At 38.1% G+C, this 21,836-nt stretch overlaps 1 protein-coding gene across 2 annotated transcripts; it reads right to left on the reverse strand.

Moving 5' to 3' along the window:
* Positions 1–17: 17 nt before the first annotated feature.
* On the reverse strand, positions 18–21,334 carry LOC106750356 (sodium-independent sulfate anion transporter). Of its 2 annotated transcripts, XM_014630676.1 has the most exons (11): positions 21,124–21,334; positions 18,264–18,532; positions 13,862–13,976; positions 11,393–11,624; positions 8,608–8,803; positions 7,090–7,310; positions 6,405–6,972; positions 4,276–4,502; positions 3,971–4,144; positions 3,011–3,173; positions 18–2,919 (listed from the first exon to the last, which is right to left on the reverse strand). In XM_014630676.1, the coding sequence occupies exons 4-11, from the start codon at positions 11,603–11,605 to the stop codon at positions 2,765–2,767; spliced, it is 1,917 nt and encodes a 638-aa protein (XP_014486162.1). In that variant the 5' UTR covers positions 11,606–11,624; positions 13,862–13,976; positions 18,264–18,532; positions 21,124–21,334; the 3' UTR covers positions 18–2,764. The 2 variants fall into 2 exon arrangements, with proteins under 2 accessions (XP_014486162.1, XP_014486155.1); XM_014630669.1 differs by lacking the exon at positions 13,862–13,976.
* Positions 21,335–21,836: the final 502 nt, after the last annotated feature.

Raw genomic sequence — 21,836 nt, forward strand, 5'->3', positions numbered from 1 at the left:
AGTGTTTAAATATGTGTATGTGTGTATAAATGCATTTCGAGTATTATTATTGTAAATGATAAACTTTACACTTTTGTGTTTTCAAAACATGGCGGTTAATAACTTTGAAATTTGTGTATAATGCCTGTATATTAGTCTTTAATATCATCGTAGTCTCTTACCAAAATCTTATTTTCAGTTTAAAAGATATTAAAAGTAGAAATTAAAACCAATACGTTACCCTCCCAAAAAACACGTGTAAAAAGTGTCAATTTTAGTTTCAAATATGAACTTTCAAATAGTCGATTTTCTGATCGCACAAGCAATTAGATAATATTTCAATGTATATATGTAGTACAAAATTTCGTTGAATTCTTATCAAACTCATTTCAACTTACGATCTCTTTAAGATGGTGTTTTCGTTCGGAACATCGTTTTATAGATGATGTTTAGAAATTTTTTTTTAAAAACCTATAAGACATGTAATTCTGAAGTTTTGTGCAAATATTTATCTATATTTTACATATAAACAATCATTTCTACACATTATTATATTCAATATTAATAAAGTTATAAATAATTTTATACAGTGCTGAATGAAAGTTTCATTTGCATGGTCGCTATAATTCCGGACGTTGTAGGTTTCTGAGGTCAAAAAAACAGCGGAAAAATTATTAACCTGTAACATAAACTTATGGCTATCATCCCTACTACGATGGGGAATAAAAATTAATTTTTTACCAAATATTTAGACGTCTCTAAATTGTCTTTAAGTTGTCTTTTAGTAATTTCTGCTATCTAAATATTGTATTGTAATAAAGAAAACTGGCAAGATCAAGTCAAGTTTGTAATTAGTAATGTGCATATTTGGCTGGTGAAAGCATAACACCTAGAAGAAACGCCATTGCAGCGCAAACTGTTAAAACGTTTAAGAGACGTCCTGCTTCTCTCGGACATCCAAAAGATGTCTTTTAAAACGTTATATATTTTAAAATATTATATGTTGATAAATTTTTAAAAAACTTTCGCTCTGAGTTAGTTCCACAATGGATGCTTTAAGCTTTAAGAAATTGACCAATCACAATCGAATCATAAAAGAATAATCAATTGTGATTAGTCAATTTCTTAAGGCTTAAAGCTTAAATTCTCATTGCAGACCCCGGCTTTAGTGAGTACTATGCGAAATTCTAAATCAGAGAGAAAGAGGAACAGATGAAGAAGAGAAGAAGAGCTGAAAGCGATTCGTACCGCCTTTATTTTTTTTTGTATCATCCATATCCTTATTCGTTGTATAGATAATTTTCGTCTCATTCATTTAAGAGCGAATATATATTGAAGATAAGGATAATTTTCCGAGTGCAATATTTTACTCTCTATCGTTACGACCTGTTACACCTGTAATAATTTACATTTAAATCGAGTATGTAATGAATATGCGTTCTCTGCTAACGATCAATAATTTCTCTGGTGATGGACTCTAATACGCACGCCTTCGCTACATTGTACGGTTATAGATCTACGTTGGAAGAAACGATTGTATGGGCATATATATATGTATGTATGTATGTATGTATATACAAATATATATGGAGACGATCGACGATCGGAAATGTTAGATATCGGAACGGAACGATGTTGCGGACTGAAGGTTTCACTTCCAACTTCCAAATTTCCGGAAATTTCACTCCTCGTACTAAGCAGCGGTAGGAACGTAAAGACTTTGCATTAGGAAGTAACTTTATTATCTCTGTAAAACAATGTCGCTTTTAACTTATTGTCTCGTGTGTACTTAATGCCAGTTAAATAAGGATTGCAATTATATTGGATATTTGAAAAAAAAAAACACCTCGACATCTTTATTCTCACATCGACGTAGACATAAGATCGGTCCAGTACAGGGAAAGAAGAGTGAGGGGGGAAGGGGGGGGGGGCAAATATGATAAATGCGTATATAAATTCAGGGACCCGGACCGGAACCGTAACCCGTGCCGAAATTTTATAAAGCCCACAAAACCGGAATCGAAATCGGTACCGTTACATTGTTTTTTCCGGTCTGCGGTTCTTCTCGGTTTTCACTATTTCGGTTCTTGTTCTGTAATTTTAAATAATAATTCTTTTCTTCTTTTAATTTATAATAAAATTCTAGTTCTCATGAAAAAGCGGAACGTTGATTAGTTATCGCAACAAATAGAGAATGAACTTCAGGCGTGCGATATTGAACGAAAAAGGATTAATAGAAGAAGTAACGTATTATAATTTGGAATGAATAGAAAGACAATCAAATGAAGCCGAATTGTACAAATTATTCTAACGAAACGTGTATATTCTGAGAAAGCTCGGAGAATGTCGAGATAATCTCCGAACATTCTGAGAATCTACATAATTTACATGTTCCGTTAGGAAAAGGTTACAAATAACGAGGATAATATTATATATCGGAGCAAAAGATGGGAATAGCGAAGAAATGCCATCTACATCGAGGAAGTGATATTATTATTTTTTATAATACATTATTGTACAGGTTATATATATGTATGTGTCAATAAAAATGTCAGTAAGGAAACCAAGTTGAAGAACCGGAACCGAAAAGAACCGTAATTTAAACGTTTTACCGGTATTTTCAATGTTCAGAAAACCGAAACCGAAAGCTTTATTAAATATTTTGGCAAATCAGAACCGGACCGATATTTTCATTCGGTCCGGCTTTTTATTTGTATATATATAAATAGATATCACGACGTAAGAATTTTGATGAATGTGAATCTCGATCCGCTTTTATTAACTTTCAACTGGCGGTCGCGTGCAAGAGGGTACTGGTGACCTCGCTGAGGTCGTGACAGGAGCCACGTGTGTTCCGATGCACCATCTCCGAGTTACCTAATGTCATGGGTATGTGCGACTTGTCGTGCATTTGGTCGATAAGCTGTTGCGGAGATTTGTCTGAAAATTAATATATAATTCTCTCGATTCCGTTATTATGGAATTCTCAAATCTTACGGGACTGTGAAATCTAAGAGGTTTACGATTTTACCTTGAATGGTCGATAACAGGTAAGATAGCTCTTCCTGAGTGGAGACGTACTGAAATTCGTCGCCGCAGGCGCCTTTCAGAACGGTAACGACGTCCGATCGCGGGTTATAAAAATACAAAGCCTGTTTGCGACCGCTGAATTCGTTAATTAACGTTTTTATACCCTGCGTAAGGAAAAAAAAACGGCGGGATTTAATTTTAAATCACCACAGATGAGTTTTTAATAGACGTTCCTTGAAATTAATTTCAAATGAGATTCCCAAATGTGAGAATCGATATTTTTGGAGACGTGAATTTTTCAGTTATAAATCACGAATACAAATATAATATCATACGAATTGTGTGACGTAAATAAATAATTCAGATCTGCTTCTAAATTAAAGCCTGAGAGTATCGTATGTGTGTGTGTGTCAAGTAAATTTCGAGTAAACAAATATTAAGGCTCCGGAGTAGTCGCCGCGACCATATTGGATTCGTGACGTCATAAGCGAGAAATGACGTACGTTGTGAAAAATTGCGCGCCATTTGCAAATAAAAAGATATTTGGGCAAAACAACATTTGAGATCGCTCGAGGACACTTGTGAAAATGGACGAAAACTCTCCTTCTCCCTCCTGACAGTCAATAAATGGCCATAAAAATGGCGACAATGTAATAAGGCCCTTATTCATCAGCGTTTCTTCTTCTTTTTCTTTTTCCTTTATTCGGACCCGAAAAATCGACGAAGAAAGAGAATCGCTTCGAAGCATTTGTAGCGCTTGCTGAACGCCGCTCTATTCATCCTTTCGTCGTTTTCAACCGTGTGTTGCTATTGTCAACGCGGAGTTCTTAGCTGAGTTACTCCGGAGCCTTAAAACAACAGGCCTCACGTGTCTTCAGGATGACGTCTTGATATTCAAGGACATCCTGAGGACATCCTCGAAAGGGATCGTCTAAACTGGGTTCTCTCCGGGATTCCTTACCTTAGCGGCTGTGAAATCCGCCCCTAAAATGTATCGGCAATCGACGATGACCGGCACCTGACTAGATCCTTGCTTTATACCGGCGTTGCCGACCGACTGCTTGATAAAGTCGACGGCCGGGAAATACAGGCTGTTCCCCGGAGTGACCAGTAAATATTCGGCGCCTTGATCGGTCTACGGAAAAATGTAACGTACCAAATGAACGAATGGCGAGCCGAACGGCAGAAATTCAGATACGAAGCGGTGTAAAAATTCAGTCGTCATTTCAACGGAAAGAAGCGGCCATCAGATTACGAGCTACCCACCGTACGTTTGTCGACGTGGACGGTCGGCCTCGCGGAGGGATACAACAGAAACATGAGATTCGTGCCGACCCCCAGCAGAATGCCGTATTCCACGCCGATGACGAGGCAGAACGAGAAGGTGACGAACATCGGTATGAGATCCTTCTTGCTCGAACGCCACATCAACTTGACCACCTCGTACTCGATCATGTATATCACCGCGCAAATAATCACGGCCGACAACGAGGCTGAAAAAAGAGAGGCGAAGATCAACGACAAAATTTCAGTGTTCGCTCAGACAGCAGACACGCAGATGTCTGAAATATGTGGGATTGGGTTGGGATTCATAGTCTGATCTTGTATCCTGTAAGCGCGTAATGTTATTTAATGTTATTAATATTATTATTTTCATATTATTTTTAATATTATTATTTTATAATATTATTAATATTAATATTATTAATAATATTATTTTTATATTATTTTTAATATTATTATTTTATGATGTTATTAATATTAATATTATTAATATTATTTAGTATATTATTTAATATTAAGCAATATTCTAGGCATATTCTTAGAATATTCTAGTAATATTCTAGTAATATTAAGCAATATTTCTGGAATATTAACACATTGGCAACGGGCCGGTTTTGCTTTTATCGTTTCACTCGGGTAACATTAAAAAAAATTTGCTATAACTCTTTATCTGATGAATATTTCACAAAATTTGAGTGGAGCGAGTATAGAGTGAGAGTAGAGTGAGAATAGAATGAAAAGAGAGATCCTGTCTCGGTATCACTCATTGCTGATTATAACAGAAAGATAAAGCAATAACCAATTTTTTCAATTCGTGGAACATCCAGTATGACATTTCTGACGAAAAATTGAGCCACTAATAACGTCTTATAAATTTATATATAAATTTATAATTTATATATAAATTTATAATTTATATATAAATTTATATATATTTATATATAGAGACAGATATATGAAGATGTCGATTATGTATATTTGTGTCATCCGCACCTGAGGACCTAAATGACGCATTTATGCGTCATCAGTGTGTTAACAGATGTTTATATGTCCACTTCTAATAATATTAGAAAATCCCCACCTTTTCTTTTCAGATTATTGCCAATAAAATTTTCATCGCTATATTTGCATTGGTTTTTTTTTTATTTTCTAGTATCTCAGGGATAGGTGAATGTAAAAAAAAATCGTCGAAATACACATTTCGTTAAGTGCAAAAGTTATAAATAATCGAATTAAGAAAAATGATTGTTTTTTTTCAGAGGAAATGCATTTTCCAGCGACTTTTCCCAAATTTAGGTGTTAAAACTTACATATAGGATATTTTGAGGTCGCTGATTACGAATCTGATGTCAGAATTGGAGGATTTTCAAAATCAAAGATGGCGGCCCAATATAGCGGACCGAAATTGCAGCAAATCGAGCAATTCTCTTCAAATGTAGTATCCAGGAGGTTTTCGGGTCGCTGATTACAAATCTGATATCAGAATTAGAAAGTTTCAAAATCCACAATGGCGGTCTAATATGGCGGACTGAAACTGCAGCGAATCAAGCGATTCTCTTCAAATGTGGCATATAAGAGGGTTTTCGGATGGATTTTCGCTGATTACGAATTTGGGGTCGAAATTGTAATATTACAAAATTCGAAACGTCGAATACGAAATAGTGAATTAAACATGCAAAAACCCAGTGTTTATGGCTCTCAATGTTTCCGAGTGCAAGTTATGAAATGCAATATTGCGAAAACGAGTCAGAGGGATCTAAATGATGATAATCTACAGCATAGATAAAATCCTTCTACCAAGTCTGAGATGATTCGGTTGATTCGCTGCGATTTCGGCCCTCCATATTGGACCAGTCATCCTAGATTTAAAACATTTGTCAATTTTGACCTCACACTCGTGATCAGCGAGCGGAAACCCTCCGGGCGCCAAATAAATTCAATGGAAAATAAGCGGGAGGAGAAATATGTGGTTAAAAAGGTTAATCAGAAAAAGACGTGAAAACGATCTCACCGACCTTCGTCCTTTTCTTCGGAAGTTACGAGTCCTTCGGGAAGCCCGAATAATCATCAGGGCTCGATAAAGCTCAACGAAGCTCAACTCGTCTACTTACCTTTCGGGATGAAGTAGAAATACGGTGTTAGGAGGCTGAGGGCCAGCAGGATCAAAATACCGGTGTAGAGTCCGCCCATCGGTGTCTTCACGCCGCTTGCGTGGTTCACCGCCGACCTGCTGAACGAGCCTGTGACTGGCATCGAGCTCGCGCAGGACCCGAGGACGTTGCAGACGCCTAGGGTCAGCAGCTCCTGCGTGGCGTCGATCTTGCCGTCGTTCGCGAAGGCCTTGGCTATCGCGACGTTCCCCAGCACCGCTATTATGGGCACCAACACCACGGAGGTGCCGAGTTCCGAGCACATCTGCGTGAAACTCAGGGTCTGATTGTTCACCCGGGTGGAAAATGGTGGCGGGCCGAAGGCGGGAAGACCGGATCTCACGGGGCCAGTCAGGATGAACGGGGATTCTCCCGTGTCGGGCGAATGAAATTTGTAGGCGATGGCGGAGCAGACGATCACGATGATGGCGTTCCGCGCCGTCGAGATTAGCCATATCGTCTTCGCGATCACGTGCTGGTAGCTCTTCGGTTTCTTGCCGGCGGCCTGCAGCTTGATGTCCTTCATCTTCTACGGGAATTCACAAAACGCGTCAGAGCGAGTGAGTGAATGTGAGAGAGAGAGAGAGAGAGAGAGAGAGAAAGAGAGAGACGGAACGCGCGATACGACGAAGATTCATTGCGTTACCCTGAAGAACAGGAGAATCGCAATGCAGGAGAAGCTCATCGTGGTGTCCCAGAAGCTCGTGTCGCCGATGTTCTCGAACACCTTCGCCAAAGTGTCCATAAATCCCTGCGACGAGATCCTTAGACCGAGCAGGCCTTTCAGCTGCGAGGCGACGATTATGACGGACGTCGCCGATGTGAAGCCGACGGTCACCGGTATCGAGATGAAGTCTATCAGCACGCCTGCAAAATCGTTTCTCCACGTGAGAGAGAGAGAGAAAGAGACGTAATACTTGCGTCTGACCGTCGGATACGAGTTGTCTCACGCCTGGTGCGAGCAAAAATATTCTCTACGCAAACTGCCAGCTAGTAGGTTCCTTTTTTGTGTGAATCTTGCTAAATAATAATATAATTATAAAAATAATTGTATATAAGAGAATTAATCGTCATATTGAAGTATCAATTATATATAATTATCATGTAAAAATATTATAAATAATCAATTATTATATTAAAATCATATCAAAAATTATCAATTACCAATAATTAGTTATTCTATTAAAATATCAATTATAAATAATTATCATATTAAAAACGATCTATCTGCCTAACTATATATAATTATAAATAATGATATATAGTAAATTATATTTATTTAATTATATTAAATTATATATGGTAAAAGTTAAAATTAGTATATTGGAGAAAAAATTAATTAGAAACACTCGGCATATTTAAAACAGCGTCAAAAAAAGAGAGTCTTTTATGTCATTGTGGCGATCAAGGTGTTGACATTTTCAATGACGGTCATTGGTAATCGGCAGACTATGATTAGCATCGATACTACCGTGTTTTATCGAGCTATGCGCATAAAGTATAATCAAATGTAATTTGAATAATCGGTCGCACGGTTGTCAATGAATAAAAGGTCGCAACATTTTATATCTCGGAGAGGTATTTTGCAATGCAGTGTGAGTTCCTCGTATCTGGTAGAAGAATTTTCTTCATAATTCTCAGAGAATACATTCTTCTCTCGTATACCGAATATGTGTTACCGAAGTTCACCGGGGTGGCAAAAGTATTGCGACTTTTCTCCCACTGATTATATATACCATTTCAGCGGACCCAGACAATATCTTTCCCATACGAGATTTATTTTCTATCGCGTTTTTATCCGACAGTCGTCTCGCTCAAGTTGAGGCGACTTTATACAAGATGGCCCAAACTGATCTCGGCTCCCGGTGCAACAATCGTCATATACTCATAGACTCGGCCGCTCTGAACAAAAAAAGGTTCTTTACCACTTCGCGAATAGCACGCAAATTTTTCCAGTTACTAATTAAAGAGGCATACATAGCCATTTTCAATCATCGACAGCTCGAAATTTCGCGCGTTATTTGCAAAACTGCATCGGACTTCACCGCTCAGCCTCACCCGTTCTACTTGCACAACACGGGAAACCGAGATCAGTTTGGGACACCCTGTATACACACAGACGCACAACACCGCCCTCTCTCACATAGTTTGACCCGCGCCATACCTAAACGCAAGCATGCCATTAATAATTGCAGGCAGCCGGACAAGAATGCGAGGAGTATGGCGAAATCGGCGTTTCTCCCTTGCACGTAATCGTGTGTCATTAGCGCCATGAGCGCGGTAGGACCGATCGTGATGTCCTTACAGGAGCCGAATATCACGTAGACCATCGCTCCCATGAACGCCGAGTAAAGACCGTACTGGAAGGGAAGCAAAACGTATTAAGCGTATTAAATGTGTGATGTCAAAGCGAGCCGCATCTGACAGAGCCGAAGCGAGAGAGAGAGAGAGAGAGAGAGAGAGAGAGAAAATGCGACGTATCCAGGCCGGTATTATTAATCCGTTCATTAATCGTACCGCAATAATCGGCGTGTTGCTCGTAAAAAACTTGCCGGCGTATATCTCATATCTCGCGAGAGCCGCTGCCGAATTAACGACGTTGAAGTATCGATAGCTATTATCGAAAGTGGACTTGAGAGCACGAGCAGAGATGGAAAAATGGAACGGAAAAACGCGACGCGGATTCGCGAGATTTTAGGAAATAATCGGTCCGTGACGAATACTGTTAGAAGGTTAATGGTTAATATAGCACAAAGAAGCTCAATAATTCTACGTTAAATATATATAAACATTGATTATATAGATAAACATGATTTATAGGTTTGTTCTTTTTAGATGAACTATGGCTTGCGTTAGCTTAAGCTAATTCTCTCTCCCTCCTTTTCGCACAAAATCACTGTATGTCTGTTTCCGTTTCTTAAGTCCCGAAAGTGCGCGCCAGTTCAGTGACGAAGAACAGTCAATATCAATTTTTCTCTGTAAAATTAAATAGTCAACGATCTTGTCATTTTTTTTTTCATCTTTATCGTCTTCTAGTTTTTCATTGAAATAAGAGTAGTTTGGTCGTTAGTTAATGAAAAAAACGCGATATCGGAAGTCGCTTTCATACCTGTGGTACTCGTAAATAGCGCTGACTTGCGATTTCGATTACCTCAGCTTCGGTACGGCCGAATATTCCTCTAACTTTACACGCGTGTAGATCGCGTTTTTTTTTTCGATTAATACGCTAGTGAAATTTGACAAGATTTGGACGCGACATCTCTGTTGTCGCAAAATCAAAAACACTTGTCTGAATATTCAGCCGCGTTGAAACGTGGTTGAGACAACTAAGAACGATCGAGCGAATCGAGAAATCTCTTAATCTTTCTGTTTTTACAAACAAATTTTCGGTTCTAACAAAGAATCTATTTCACGAACAGAGTTTCTTTTTCGTGCAACAGTAAAATATGAAGAAATTAACATAAAATATTAAAATGTTAAAATATTAAGATAACAGTAGAATAAGAAAATACTCAAAATAATGTGTAAACGATAAAATAGAATACATTAACGAAAATTAGAATATATTAACGAAACTGAAATCTACTTGTACGTGCATGACACAAATTTCGAAATTTCTCGGAGTGAAATCTCACTCAAAAGGAGTGAAAATACTGATACTCGAAATCACAAGAGTAAATGTTTCACTCGGGCCGAATTTTCAATCCATATCCGAGTGAACGTTCCGGCCGATTAAAATGCATTTGTTCCATGACGGTGGATGGAAATGTATCAAATTCGCTCAGTTTCGACCGAAAATAACAACAGCGGAGAATTCACAGAACGGCGAATTAACCCTTTAACAGCCGACTTTTTTGCGTTGGTTTTATATATTCGACACATGATAGATCTGAACTAATATTTATTGTGTAAAAAAATGTTTTCTAAAATTTTTCAACCCATATAAATCGTCCCTAGATGAAAAAACCACCCATGATGCAAAAAAAAATATAATCCCATTTCTTGTTTTATTATCATACTTTAAGTTGAAGAAGTTAGAATTTCGGAACATGCAGTAATGTTATAAGAATCTTATAGATCATTATTATTCTTCTGAACAAGAATTATTAACCCTTAGAAAAAGGACCTCTTAAATGTGAAAAATTGTAATCCAATAGTTATTTTATCCTGATGTGAATTGATGAAAAAATTTTCCAGAATATGTACATATATATATATATATATGCCAATGATGACATCATTAATTACTATTCCTAAATGAAGGAAAAAGCACCCCGAATTGTGAGGGGCGAGGGGACTCGCAATAAAAGAGCACCCCGATTTGTTATACAAATTTTTGGTTTCAAATCCTACAGTTTTCCGAAATTGTTGAAAATAAGAATAAAAGTAAACTGAACTCATCGTATGCGTTTTTAATACCAAAATCTACTTTTAAATGTATTATCACTGCAATGGTGGTTTTTGACGTACTATTACCGTTATTGGATAGTTTCCTGAGAACCATATTGCTTCCATTTTTGACGCCATTTCAAAACACACATATGAAATTAAAACGTCGAAACATGAAAGAAAAACTTCCTATGGAAATTATCCTCACTTTACATTTTTAATTATTTCCGCACAATTTGACATGCCATATAGCTGAAAGGGCGCAACCCTCATACTCGTCAAATTTTTTTTATACAGCTCCGCCCTTCCCTTCCAAAATGAGACAAAAACGGTGTCGATAAGTTCACTTCTGTAGAAGTTATAATTTTTCAAAGAAGGTCACACATATACATGCATGTACCACTGGCCATTAAAAGGTTAAACAAATTCCAAAATTTCGCTGCGAAAGTCCGGCCAATTAATTTCCCAACAAACGTCCTGCCCTGAAAGATTCAGTTCGTCGACCCGATTCTCTTGAGTTACTTTTTGGTTGATTTCTCTTCTTTTTCATAATAACATACCTGAGGCTCCAAGCCGGCCAGGGTCGCGTACGCGAGGCCCTGCGGCATAACTGTGAGACCGACGGTGACGCCAGCGATTACATCGCTGAGGAACTTCTCCGTGTTGTATTTTGGCAGCCACGCGACGATCGGCACACGTCTCGACGCAATTCGGCCCAGACGCTCCGCGCAGCCTCTCATCGTTCTTCGCCGCTCCGCGTTCTCGTACGCCATTCTTCTTCCGGGTCAGCTTCTTCGAGAACAAAGGACACGAAAAATCACGCACGTATCGCGTGTATATACGCAAATACGAGCTCATTTATTATTCCAGATAAACGACGATAACGTGTGTGTGTATGTCGGCCGGAGATTAACGAATCAGAAAGATTAACACGCGTTTAAATTGTTGTTAAGGGGAGTATACATGTTTGAAATTTCGCGAAAATCGATTTTAATTTTTTTTACATTTTCCGATAGCGCGAATCTTTAGAAGTATTCTGCCATTTACCGAATTGAGAAATACGAAAAATTGCGTTCAAGAGAGCGGAAAATGTGAACCGATGCAGTCTGAAAGTCGGCGGCACAGAGCTGCGACACGCGATTGATAGGAAATTAAACAAAGAAGAGTGCGGTAAGGCCGATCTTTAAAGTTTTGTCTGAGAATAATTCGTTATTTCGACGCATCGGTCGTTACAAGAAAAAATGCTAATAAGAATTTTCTCTCAACTGTGCAGAAAGTACCTCGGAAAGATTCTTTTGACGGAGCCGATATTGTTGATATTATTGCTGCATGTATGTAGCAGTATTTAATGACGGAAAAATACGAATTTCTTGATTCAATGAACGCCTTATCAATGAAGAAGGCGCACTTCGTACCGCCGAAATGTGCAAAATAATATGAGAACCGTCTCGACAAAGCGAAGATCGACGCAACGTTTTTCACAACGAAAGAAGCCAAAGTTGCAAAAAAAAAGACAAGAATATCAGGATAAAGATATCGAGATACTTTTTTTTTTTTTTATTAAAAAACAAAGATCGACGCAACGTGTTCCGCAACGAAAGAAGCCAAGGTTGCAGAAAAAAAAAGACAAGAATATTAGGATGAAGATATCGAGACAATTTTTTTTTTAATTAAAAAGCAACAAATTTTCTACAGAACCAATTAAACCCCAATGAAAAAATGTTATTTATTTAAAAGTTGTCGCAATGAATAATACTTTTTTCCACCGTGTTTTTGTTTTCTTTTTTTTTTTGTCATATTTTAATCACCGGATGTTTTTCCTTAAACTTTTTGCTACTACGCGTCACTATACAGGATGTCTCAAACTAATCTCGATTCCCGTGGTGTGCAAGTAGAACGGGTGAGCAGAAAAGTCCTATACCATTTTGTAAATAACCCGCAAATTTTCTAGTTATTAATTAAAGAAGCCTACATACACGGCCATTTTCAATCGTTGATAACTCGAAATTTTGTGTTATTTGCAAAATAGTATAGAACTTTTCTGCTCAGTCTCACCCATTCTACTTGCGCACCACCGAAACTGAGCTCAGTTTGGAACACCATATATACAATCTAATACATTATTATTTCTCACTCAACAATCAAATCATTATCACACATAATAATAAATAATATCAATAACATTGTTGTGTATACAACGCCGCTATTAGTTGGTGTTTACTAGGGGCACATTTCAAGGCGTCTTTACGCTCCGACGTCACGGAATCACATTCGTACAGTCGTACTATTAGAGTTACTTATAGTTACTATACTATGAGAAAGAAGAAAAAAAAGAAGAAAAATCATGGAACCCAACAACTGCGACAATAACCGGTCGACGACGATGGAGAGAGAGAGAGAGAGAGAAGGAACGGGGCCCCGATACTTTCACCGCGCTCTCGCGCGAGGGAGAAAGAGAGACGGCGAAACTGGTTCCGCCGAACGCGCGCGCAGTTTGTTCGTCCGCGCGGACTAACTCACTCTAATTCATCGAAACTGCGGTGCTACTTCGTACTACGAAATTCCGATACGAAACTCCCTTCTACCGTGGTTTACACACGCACGTACACACACACACACAGTGTGAAATTTCGCTTGGTCTCGCTCGCTCGCTCGCCGGCTCGCCGGATTCTAAAGCGGGCTAAACTGAAAGCGCGCGCGGCTCGTCCGGCCTCTTATATAGCCGGGGATAACGCTGGCGAACTTGCGAACTCGCTCGTGGGTAAAAGTCACCGTTAACCTTCGCACTTTTTACATGTGGAAATCGCGGAAAAAACACACGCGTTAACGTAGCGCGCGCGTCGCGCGCGCGCGCCGCCCGTTAACGGCCGCGACTGATAGGCGTGCGCGCGCACGCACGCTTGTAAGCGCGCGGCGAGATCGGCGCCCGCTCGATCGCAAACGTGTCGCGCACGCGCGCGCTTGTATCGTCGGATCGCGCGCGGTGGAGAGGAGAAACGATGATGAAACCGCGCGGAAGCAGTTATTACATCGGAGGAAGCAACCCGCGAACGTCGACTCCTTCCTTTAAGCAGGTCCTGCAGGATCGCTCTGTTTCGCCGAAAAATTTCTTAATATCAGGCGTTCGTTTTGAGGGACTTCTTGCTAGGAAAAAACACGTTTATTTCATTAAATAAATATATTATTTGAGCCATTTATTTTGAAAGTGGCCTAAGTCCATTTGTCAATTTTTTTTTGCTCACTGTAGTAACTTGAAGTTAGCTGTCATAAACAACATTTTGCGGTTAAGTATATTCAGAGTATACGATCATTTTTGACACATAAATTTTCGCAGTTATTTCAATAATTAAGAACATTACTTGGAAAGTAGCCTAAGTCTAATCCATTATCGATAATGTCCAAAAGTGCGTCGTGGAAATGTTATTAAAGAAAAATAATTTACCGTTTGTCCCTCCAAAATTATTATAATGTTGTCAAAAAGTGCCGGAAAGGTAATAACTTGATTCTAAATGAAGTGAAACAAGAGGATTTCATATCAACGAGATTTTGGGAGGACACAGTTTTTAAAAAGGTAGAGAATTCTAACGGAGAAACAATAAATTGGTTAAAAATATGCTGAATGCGTTTTTTGAGAAACGAACCATATAAATTTTTCTATAAGATATTAATGGATGAGAATGCAGAGTAATATAAATTTAACCCTTTGCACTCCAGCCTAGTAATGCATAGAGGCTATTAGTTCCAAGTACATACCTATGATGTAGAAGAAAAATAGAGTCGTTTCAATAAAACAAAATTCTTATTTCTTAGCTATTTTATAACAAAACATATTCTAACTTATATTATAAAAGAAAAACATAAATTTTAGGACTTAAAATTTCTTAAAGTGCCGAGGCAGCAAAACAACCATGTCGCCGCTACGGCGACAGCGGAGTGCAAAGGGTTAACTCTCTTAGATACACTTAAGCAGTGCGACACATTGGTATCCTATGCGTATATTTTTAATTTTATTGAAACGCAAACTCTGAAATATCTCAATTTAAATATAAATGAACTTAGGTCGCTTTCGAAATAAACGGCTCATTTATTTAAACGAATAAATATAATCTATTTAAATAAATATATTATTTATTTCAATAAATATGGAGAAACGTTAAATTATAGTTTGTTCAAAATATTTCTCACCGTTAGTCACAACCTTGCCCCATTTTTCTGACAATACGTGGACTCCGCGGTAAAAGAAACGTTCGTCTTACGAAGCGATCCATTCATCGAGCCATTTTTGTATTTCAACATATGTATTGAAGTGCTGGTCGGCAAGGTCGTGCTGCATCGTCGTCAAAACAAGTATGCAATTTAAAGGAGCACAGTCTGGTGAATACGCGGCATGTGGTACTTCTCATTAAAATACGCGGCATGTGAACTTCTCATTAAAATACCGATAACATATCTTTAACTGTTTTTGCAACGTGTGGTCGAGCATCGTCATGCAACAAAATCTCTTTGAGTTTTCTTCGAGCTGTTATTGGACGTTTCTGGTTCAAAGCATGATTCAAATCGACTAATTGTCGTTGATAACGCTCAGCAGTGATTGCTTGATTCGGTTTCAGCTCGTAATACACAACGCCTTTCGTGTCCCACTAAATTCACAACAAAACCTTATTTTAGCCTGGATTTACCCAGGATTTTTTACGCTTGGGATTATTGTAGTCCATTTTTCATCGCCAGTTACGGATTTGAACTGCTTTTTCCGCGGCGAGAAAGTAATGAGGTGCGGATGGTCAAACGATTTTCAATAGCAAATTCGGACAACTCGCGTGGAATCTCATTTGCCTTCTTTCTGAATCTTTCCCAATGCGTGCAAACGATCGGAAACGATTGATTTACCAACATATAATACTTTAGCTAATTCTTCAAGCGTTTCAGCTGAGTTTTCATCCAACAATGCCTGCAATTCGGCGTCTTCGAACTTTCTCGGTTTGACCTGAACATTCTTTACCTTTCAAATCGAAATCATCACTTTTAAATCGCCGATACCAGTACTCACACGTTTTAACTGATGGAGCAGACTCAGAATAAGTTTCCGCGATGAATCGGTGAGCTTCGGCAGCCGTTTTCTTCGAATCAAAGCAGTAAAGTAACAGATGACGAAAATGCTCCTTATCACGTCCCCACTTTCAATCGCATTAAACAATATGGTTATGTTTACGGAATACACGGGATGTCAAGTGATTCATAGAAACGTCCAAGCTTCGAAATGACGCGCCAACTTTCAAAATGTCTTTAATAGACTTGCAGCTATGGCCATCTACAGTAAGCCCTTAAAACTAACCGGAACGCCTAATATCTTTCTATACACGTTTACCGGCGGAATTCAAGATCTTTTTTTGCACAATTACAATTGCATTGTGTTAATGTTAAAGCCAGGACGGGGTTGACTTCTCACTCGAAAGCCGAAAGAAAGTTAACGAATTATACAGGGTGTCCGAAACTAATCTCGGTTCCCGCAATGTGCGTGAGTAGATCGGGTGAAAATGAGAGCGGAAAAGTCTTGTATCGTTTTGCAAATAACACGCGAGATTTCGAATTATCAATAACTGGAAATAGTAATTTCCAGAGGCACCCTTAATTAATAATTCAAAAATTTGCGTGTCATCCGCAAAATGGTAAAGAACTTTCTTGTTCAGAGCGGCGTAAGCCGCAAATACGTGACAATTGTTGCACCCATGATAATGTGTGACCGACGATCGCGATGGTTAAGATTTCAAGGGTTGTCTCGGCCGATCCTTCAAAGCACCGACTTCGATTGAACTCCGGGTGGGAATTTTCCCCGCCATTGTGCGAGCGACGTGCCAGATATATTTTTCGGCTCTCATCTTCGGCCGCGTGAATCTCCCGGCGAGAATTTACTATCCGATATTCAAATCGTCAACTCGTCGACGTTATCGAAAGCCTGAATAACTTAAGGTAACGCTCGCCGAGATCTGAAGGAAAAACTAACATAACGTTCGCACGGCATATAAAACAAACAGGCTCCGAGGCCGGCCGTGTTAACCGCGCGCCAATTGTCAGGCCGCGCGCACGTGCGCGATACACTTTCCAAATATCAAAAAAAAAAGTTACGATACGCGCGCGGATCGCGCCAATTGCCTAACACGCGAAGGCTGCCTCAGCCTTCGTTTTCTTGCAATCGCCGGCGATTATGCAATCGGACTGTGTGAATTTCACGCGGCCCCTTACAAGCCCTATAAACGCGCAAGACTCCCAAAATATTATATGAATATTATTCAGTATCAAAATAATATTCTTGTAATATTCGGAGAATGTTATGTGAATGATATTTTTCTTAATATCACAGGAATGTTCTATCGATGTTATATATCCAATTCGCATAATATTCTTGGGCGTATTATAATAAAATACTATAAATAAAATACTATATTATAAAATATTTCAGTTTAATTTCATCAAGCCATTTTTTGATGCCTTCATAAGAACTGAATCGCTCTCCAGGGAGGAAATCTGAAGGAACAATGTCCGGAAGGAGCAATATTCCGTTTTGGGGTTGATGAACCTGTTTCACGTGGTACCACCCATGCTTTCGTTTAGGGTTATCGTAGTATATCCATTTTTCCTCGCCAGTCACGATACGGCGCAGGAAACCCTTCCTTTGTTGTCGTTGAAGCAGCATCTCGCACGCGACCGAACGTCTTCCCACGTCTCTCTCTTTCGATTTGTACGCCGCCCGATCTCCTTCTTTTCGCACCATTCCCATTGCGTACAGACGTTTTCCAACAGTGGATCTACCAACATTTAATTCCTTTGACAACTCATCGAGCGATCGACACGGATCTTCTTCGACTAACGCTTGCAATTCTGCATCTTCAAATTTTTTCGATGCACCCTCGCGTTCTTCGTCACGCACGTCGAAATCACTATTGTGGAATCGCCGAAACCATTCTTCACAAGTAGTATTCGACGGAGCACTGCTCACTGTAAATATCTACGAGCAAACGATGCGTTTCCGCAGCGCTTTTCCTTGAAGTGAAATAACGGAGTAAAACTTGCCGCGAATGTTGCTTTTTACGAATAAATTCCGATACTTTCAACGCAAAAACAATTACTCTCGTTTACGCTTCGAACGAATGCCAACTGCTGGTCTCAAAAGCTTGAACACATACCTTTCAAATACGTGTATTGCCGTTTTATCAAACACACAAGCAGTGCTACTAACGATACCTCTCCAAAATGGGCGGAAACTTATTCCCATACCCAATAATAATACAATAACATTAAATAGTATTACTTTTCAAATATTATTAGGAGTGAACAGATAGCCGTCTATTAATATTCCCAAAATATGGCTTAATATTAAATGAAATGAAATAATATTACGCACTTGTTAGGGATTTGGCGCGCGTGGATACGTACTCGGGATTGAATTTCACTGCGGTCAAAGGCCGGACGGCGTCGTCACGAGTCGCTCCTGGAGACGACGCGCACCTGCACGAGTCTCGCGACATCTCTCATGGTGGAATTAATTTTGCGCCTATTTTCGGCCTCATCGGAAGGCCGAAAGGCTCCTACGAAAGTCGCTCTCGCGCGGGAAAGAGGATCCTCCGGATGCGCGCGACTTTTGACCTCTGACCTTACTCTTCAGATTCTGCGGAAATAAAGTACTTCCCTGCCGATGTTGTTCCCTGGAAGTGGAAAGAGAATATAAAAATCGTTCGGACGAGCGAGAGAGAGAAAGAAAAAAGAGAGAGAGAGAGAGAGAGAGAGTGAATGAATGATATTTAGCTTTCTCAGCTATTTTGTTTTACATTAATTGCCTTATAACTAAGTAACAATAGTTACAATATACTCTTTTAATTTTCGCTTAAACTGCTCTCCATTCTCACTGTTTTATTTCTATTAGAAAAACGTTGTACATTTTCACACCTTCATAAAATAGACTTTTCTGTGCGCTTGTAGTCCTACGAAAATGCATCACAATATTCTCCGACTGTCTTGTTTGCTTTTCGCGCAGATTTCCTACTGTCTGTATCCTATCACCTAAATGTTCAAGCGACATATTTTCTTATATATTTAAAAAATAAAAATACACACAGATTATAATATAATCTCTGGCTTACCGTCATAAACTGTAACGCTTGTTATATTTGCTCTACCTTAGTATGTTGATCGCATAGTAAAATGATCAGAAAAATGAGAGAGAGAGAGAGAGAGAGAATAAAAAAAAAGAGAGGGAAAGAATGAGCTCGATACTTGAGCGATATCCCTATAAGCGCTTAATATTCTTAGAATATTATATAAATATTATTCAATATTAAAATAATCTAAAAATGTTATGTAATATTTTTTTATAAGAATAATCTTTGAATATTAAAAAAATAATAAAATAATGTAGAAAAATATATATAAATAAAAAAAAATATATATATATAATTTTTTTTAGTTAAAACGTAGTTTTACACAAAATTACTCCGACTTTATTTATGTAATAAAACAATTGATGTTGCAATACATTGGAAACAAAAAAAATATATATATATTTAATATATATACATTATATATATATATATATATATATATATATATATATATANATATATATATATATATATATATGCGTGTATAGAGTTGAATATTTAACAAATATATTACAATAATGCTAAATAATATTCTTTAAATATTACTAGAAGCAGACATATAACCATCTATTAATATTCCAGAAGTTTTATTTAATATTAAATAATATTACTAGAATATTATTAGAATATTACGTATGATATTCCAAGAATATGCTCGGAATATTAAATAATATTACACGCTTATAAAGTATCTAATCTAATCTAATTGCAGCGTTATTCGCGATATATCCTCTCGTGTGCTTCGAGAATTTGCGCTGTTGAAGTTGTCTCTATGTACGATGTATATAACATGTTGTAACGCGGACGGCGCATACCGTTCAATTTAGATTATTATATATGAACGAGCATGTCGACCAATTACCGTCCTATAATTCGAAGGACACTTGCGCGCTCATGCCTGAAATCGCGCGAGTTAATGGCGCTATTATATTTCCCAATAAACGAGAAATCATCAACACAACGTTGTTATAATAATATTTGATAACATATAATGTTTTCAAATACATAGTTCTTAATGTTGCATACAACATCATTGTTAACAACATTTGACCGAAACGTTAAAAATAATATACAATGATTTTAATATTTATATTATCAATATTATATTACCAATTATATTTATATTATCAATATTATATTATCAAGTAGTTCAAGAACATTTATAAAATATTACGTCAAAATATTTATAAAATCCGCATAAAATCAATGTTTAGAAAGATTGATTTAATGTTTCTCGCTTACTATATTGTTATGTTCGAAAGTAGATTACTCAGCGATTTTTATTTCAGTTCAACTCGACGACGGTATTCGCCTGTCTGTAACTTGAAACTGTAACTTAATTTTCACTAGTAAGATTCTCGCTGAAAATTCTTACCACACGTTCTCTCATCATGAAAATTCTCGTGGAATTCTTTGGAATTTTCCTCGAAAATACGAACTTCGAAGCGATATCGATGTGACATTTTTTACAATATGGCGGTGCTTTTCATTTCACATTTTCATTTCACACTTTCATCAACGGGTTTCTCGAAGGCTTCTCACCGGAACCCATCGATCTGTATTTTTTTTTTTTAGCAACACTACACTTTGCAGATTCAAAATAAAGCAAATGTACGGAAGAAGAGGAAAAGAGGAAGATTGAGGAAAAAATGTAAGCGGTACAGCTGTAAAGAGAACAGATCGATTAACGTCTTTACTTTCCGCTGATTTTTATTCAATTCGCAAATGCATCCTCGAAAATCGTGACATCTGTTAACACGTTCGCGATAAATTTGGAAACGAACAGTATTGTTGGGCTAAAAAACGATAAAATACATGTAGGATGTTCTTGGTAGATAATAGAAATAATTACATTTTTATGTTACAAATATATCCTAAAAAGACCCATGTCAATTAGGGACATTCTAACAAAAAAACACCCTGGGCTGTGGTGCAAGATTTTCTTCTCGTAACGAACATGTTAAGCAACATCGCCGATCGCGAAGTCTGTCAACTCAAATCTTAAATATCAGCTGTTCGATTGGAGGGAAATTTATATAAATAGAAAAAAATGTGGCAGAGCGTTATCGCCCAATCCGTCCGTCAATCGGCAATGTTTCATAACGGAAAACTTAAAAACCTAACCTAAAACCACTTACGGAGGTAGTCTGGGCGAGCCGTCGCCGTTGATGTGCACCGATGCAAACGCAACCGCCGGCATTCACGGCTCAGAATGCGCGTTCGCAGGTCCGAATTGGCGAAGAGAAGATCCCATGGAATCCCATTGGTACACGATGAATGCGATCACCCATATGCGATCACCGACATTCCAACCGGCGTCCCTCCGCGGTTTGACACAGCAAAAAGCTGTCAACGATGCAGTGTTGTCAAACATCGGGGAAGGAAGTGTAGTACCAACATGGAGAAATAGCAGTATATATGTCGTACCAATTTAACAGAATAGTAATACAAATAGTCGTATTATGAGTACTATGCTAATTTTTGTTTTAAAAGAAAAATTGCATATTAACATTGTATATTATATATATTTACAAATTGTATACTTTTACATAGGTTTTATGTAGAAGGCTTTATACGGGTTTTAAGCTCGTGTCAGACTACGGATTAAAGATTGAGATTAAATTGAAATTTGGCTAGTATTCATGAAATTCCATTACCTGAGTTCAGTTAACTTTACACGGGCTTTAGGCCCGTGTCACACTATGGATTAGGATTGAAATTAGATTGAAATTAGAATCAAAGTGAGGAGAATAATCGACTGTGATTGGTCAATTGGTCTTAAGGCTTAAAACACCTATTGTAGACCGGGCTTCCGAATCTCGGGGACGGAAGATTGTAAATAGGACTTGAC

This window comes from Dinoponera quadriceps, unplaced genomic scaffold (assembly GCF_001313825.1).
Source record: "Dinoponera quadriceps isolate SergipeBrazil2010 unplaced genomic scaffold, ASM131382v1 scaffold227, whole genome shotgun sequence".
NCBI classification, from domain to species: domain Eukaryota; kingdom Metazoa; phylum Arthropoda; class Insecta; order Hymenoptera; family Formicidae; genus Dinoponera; species Dinoponera quadriceps.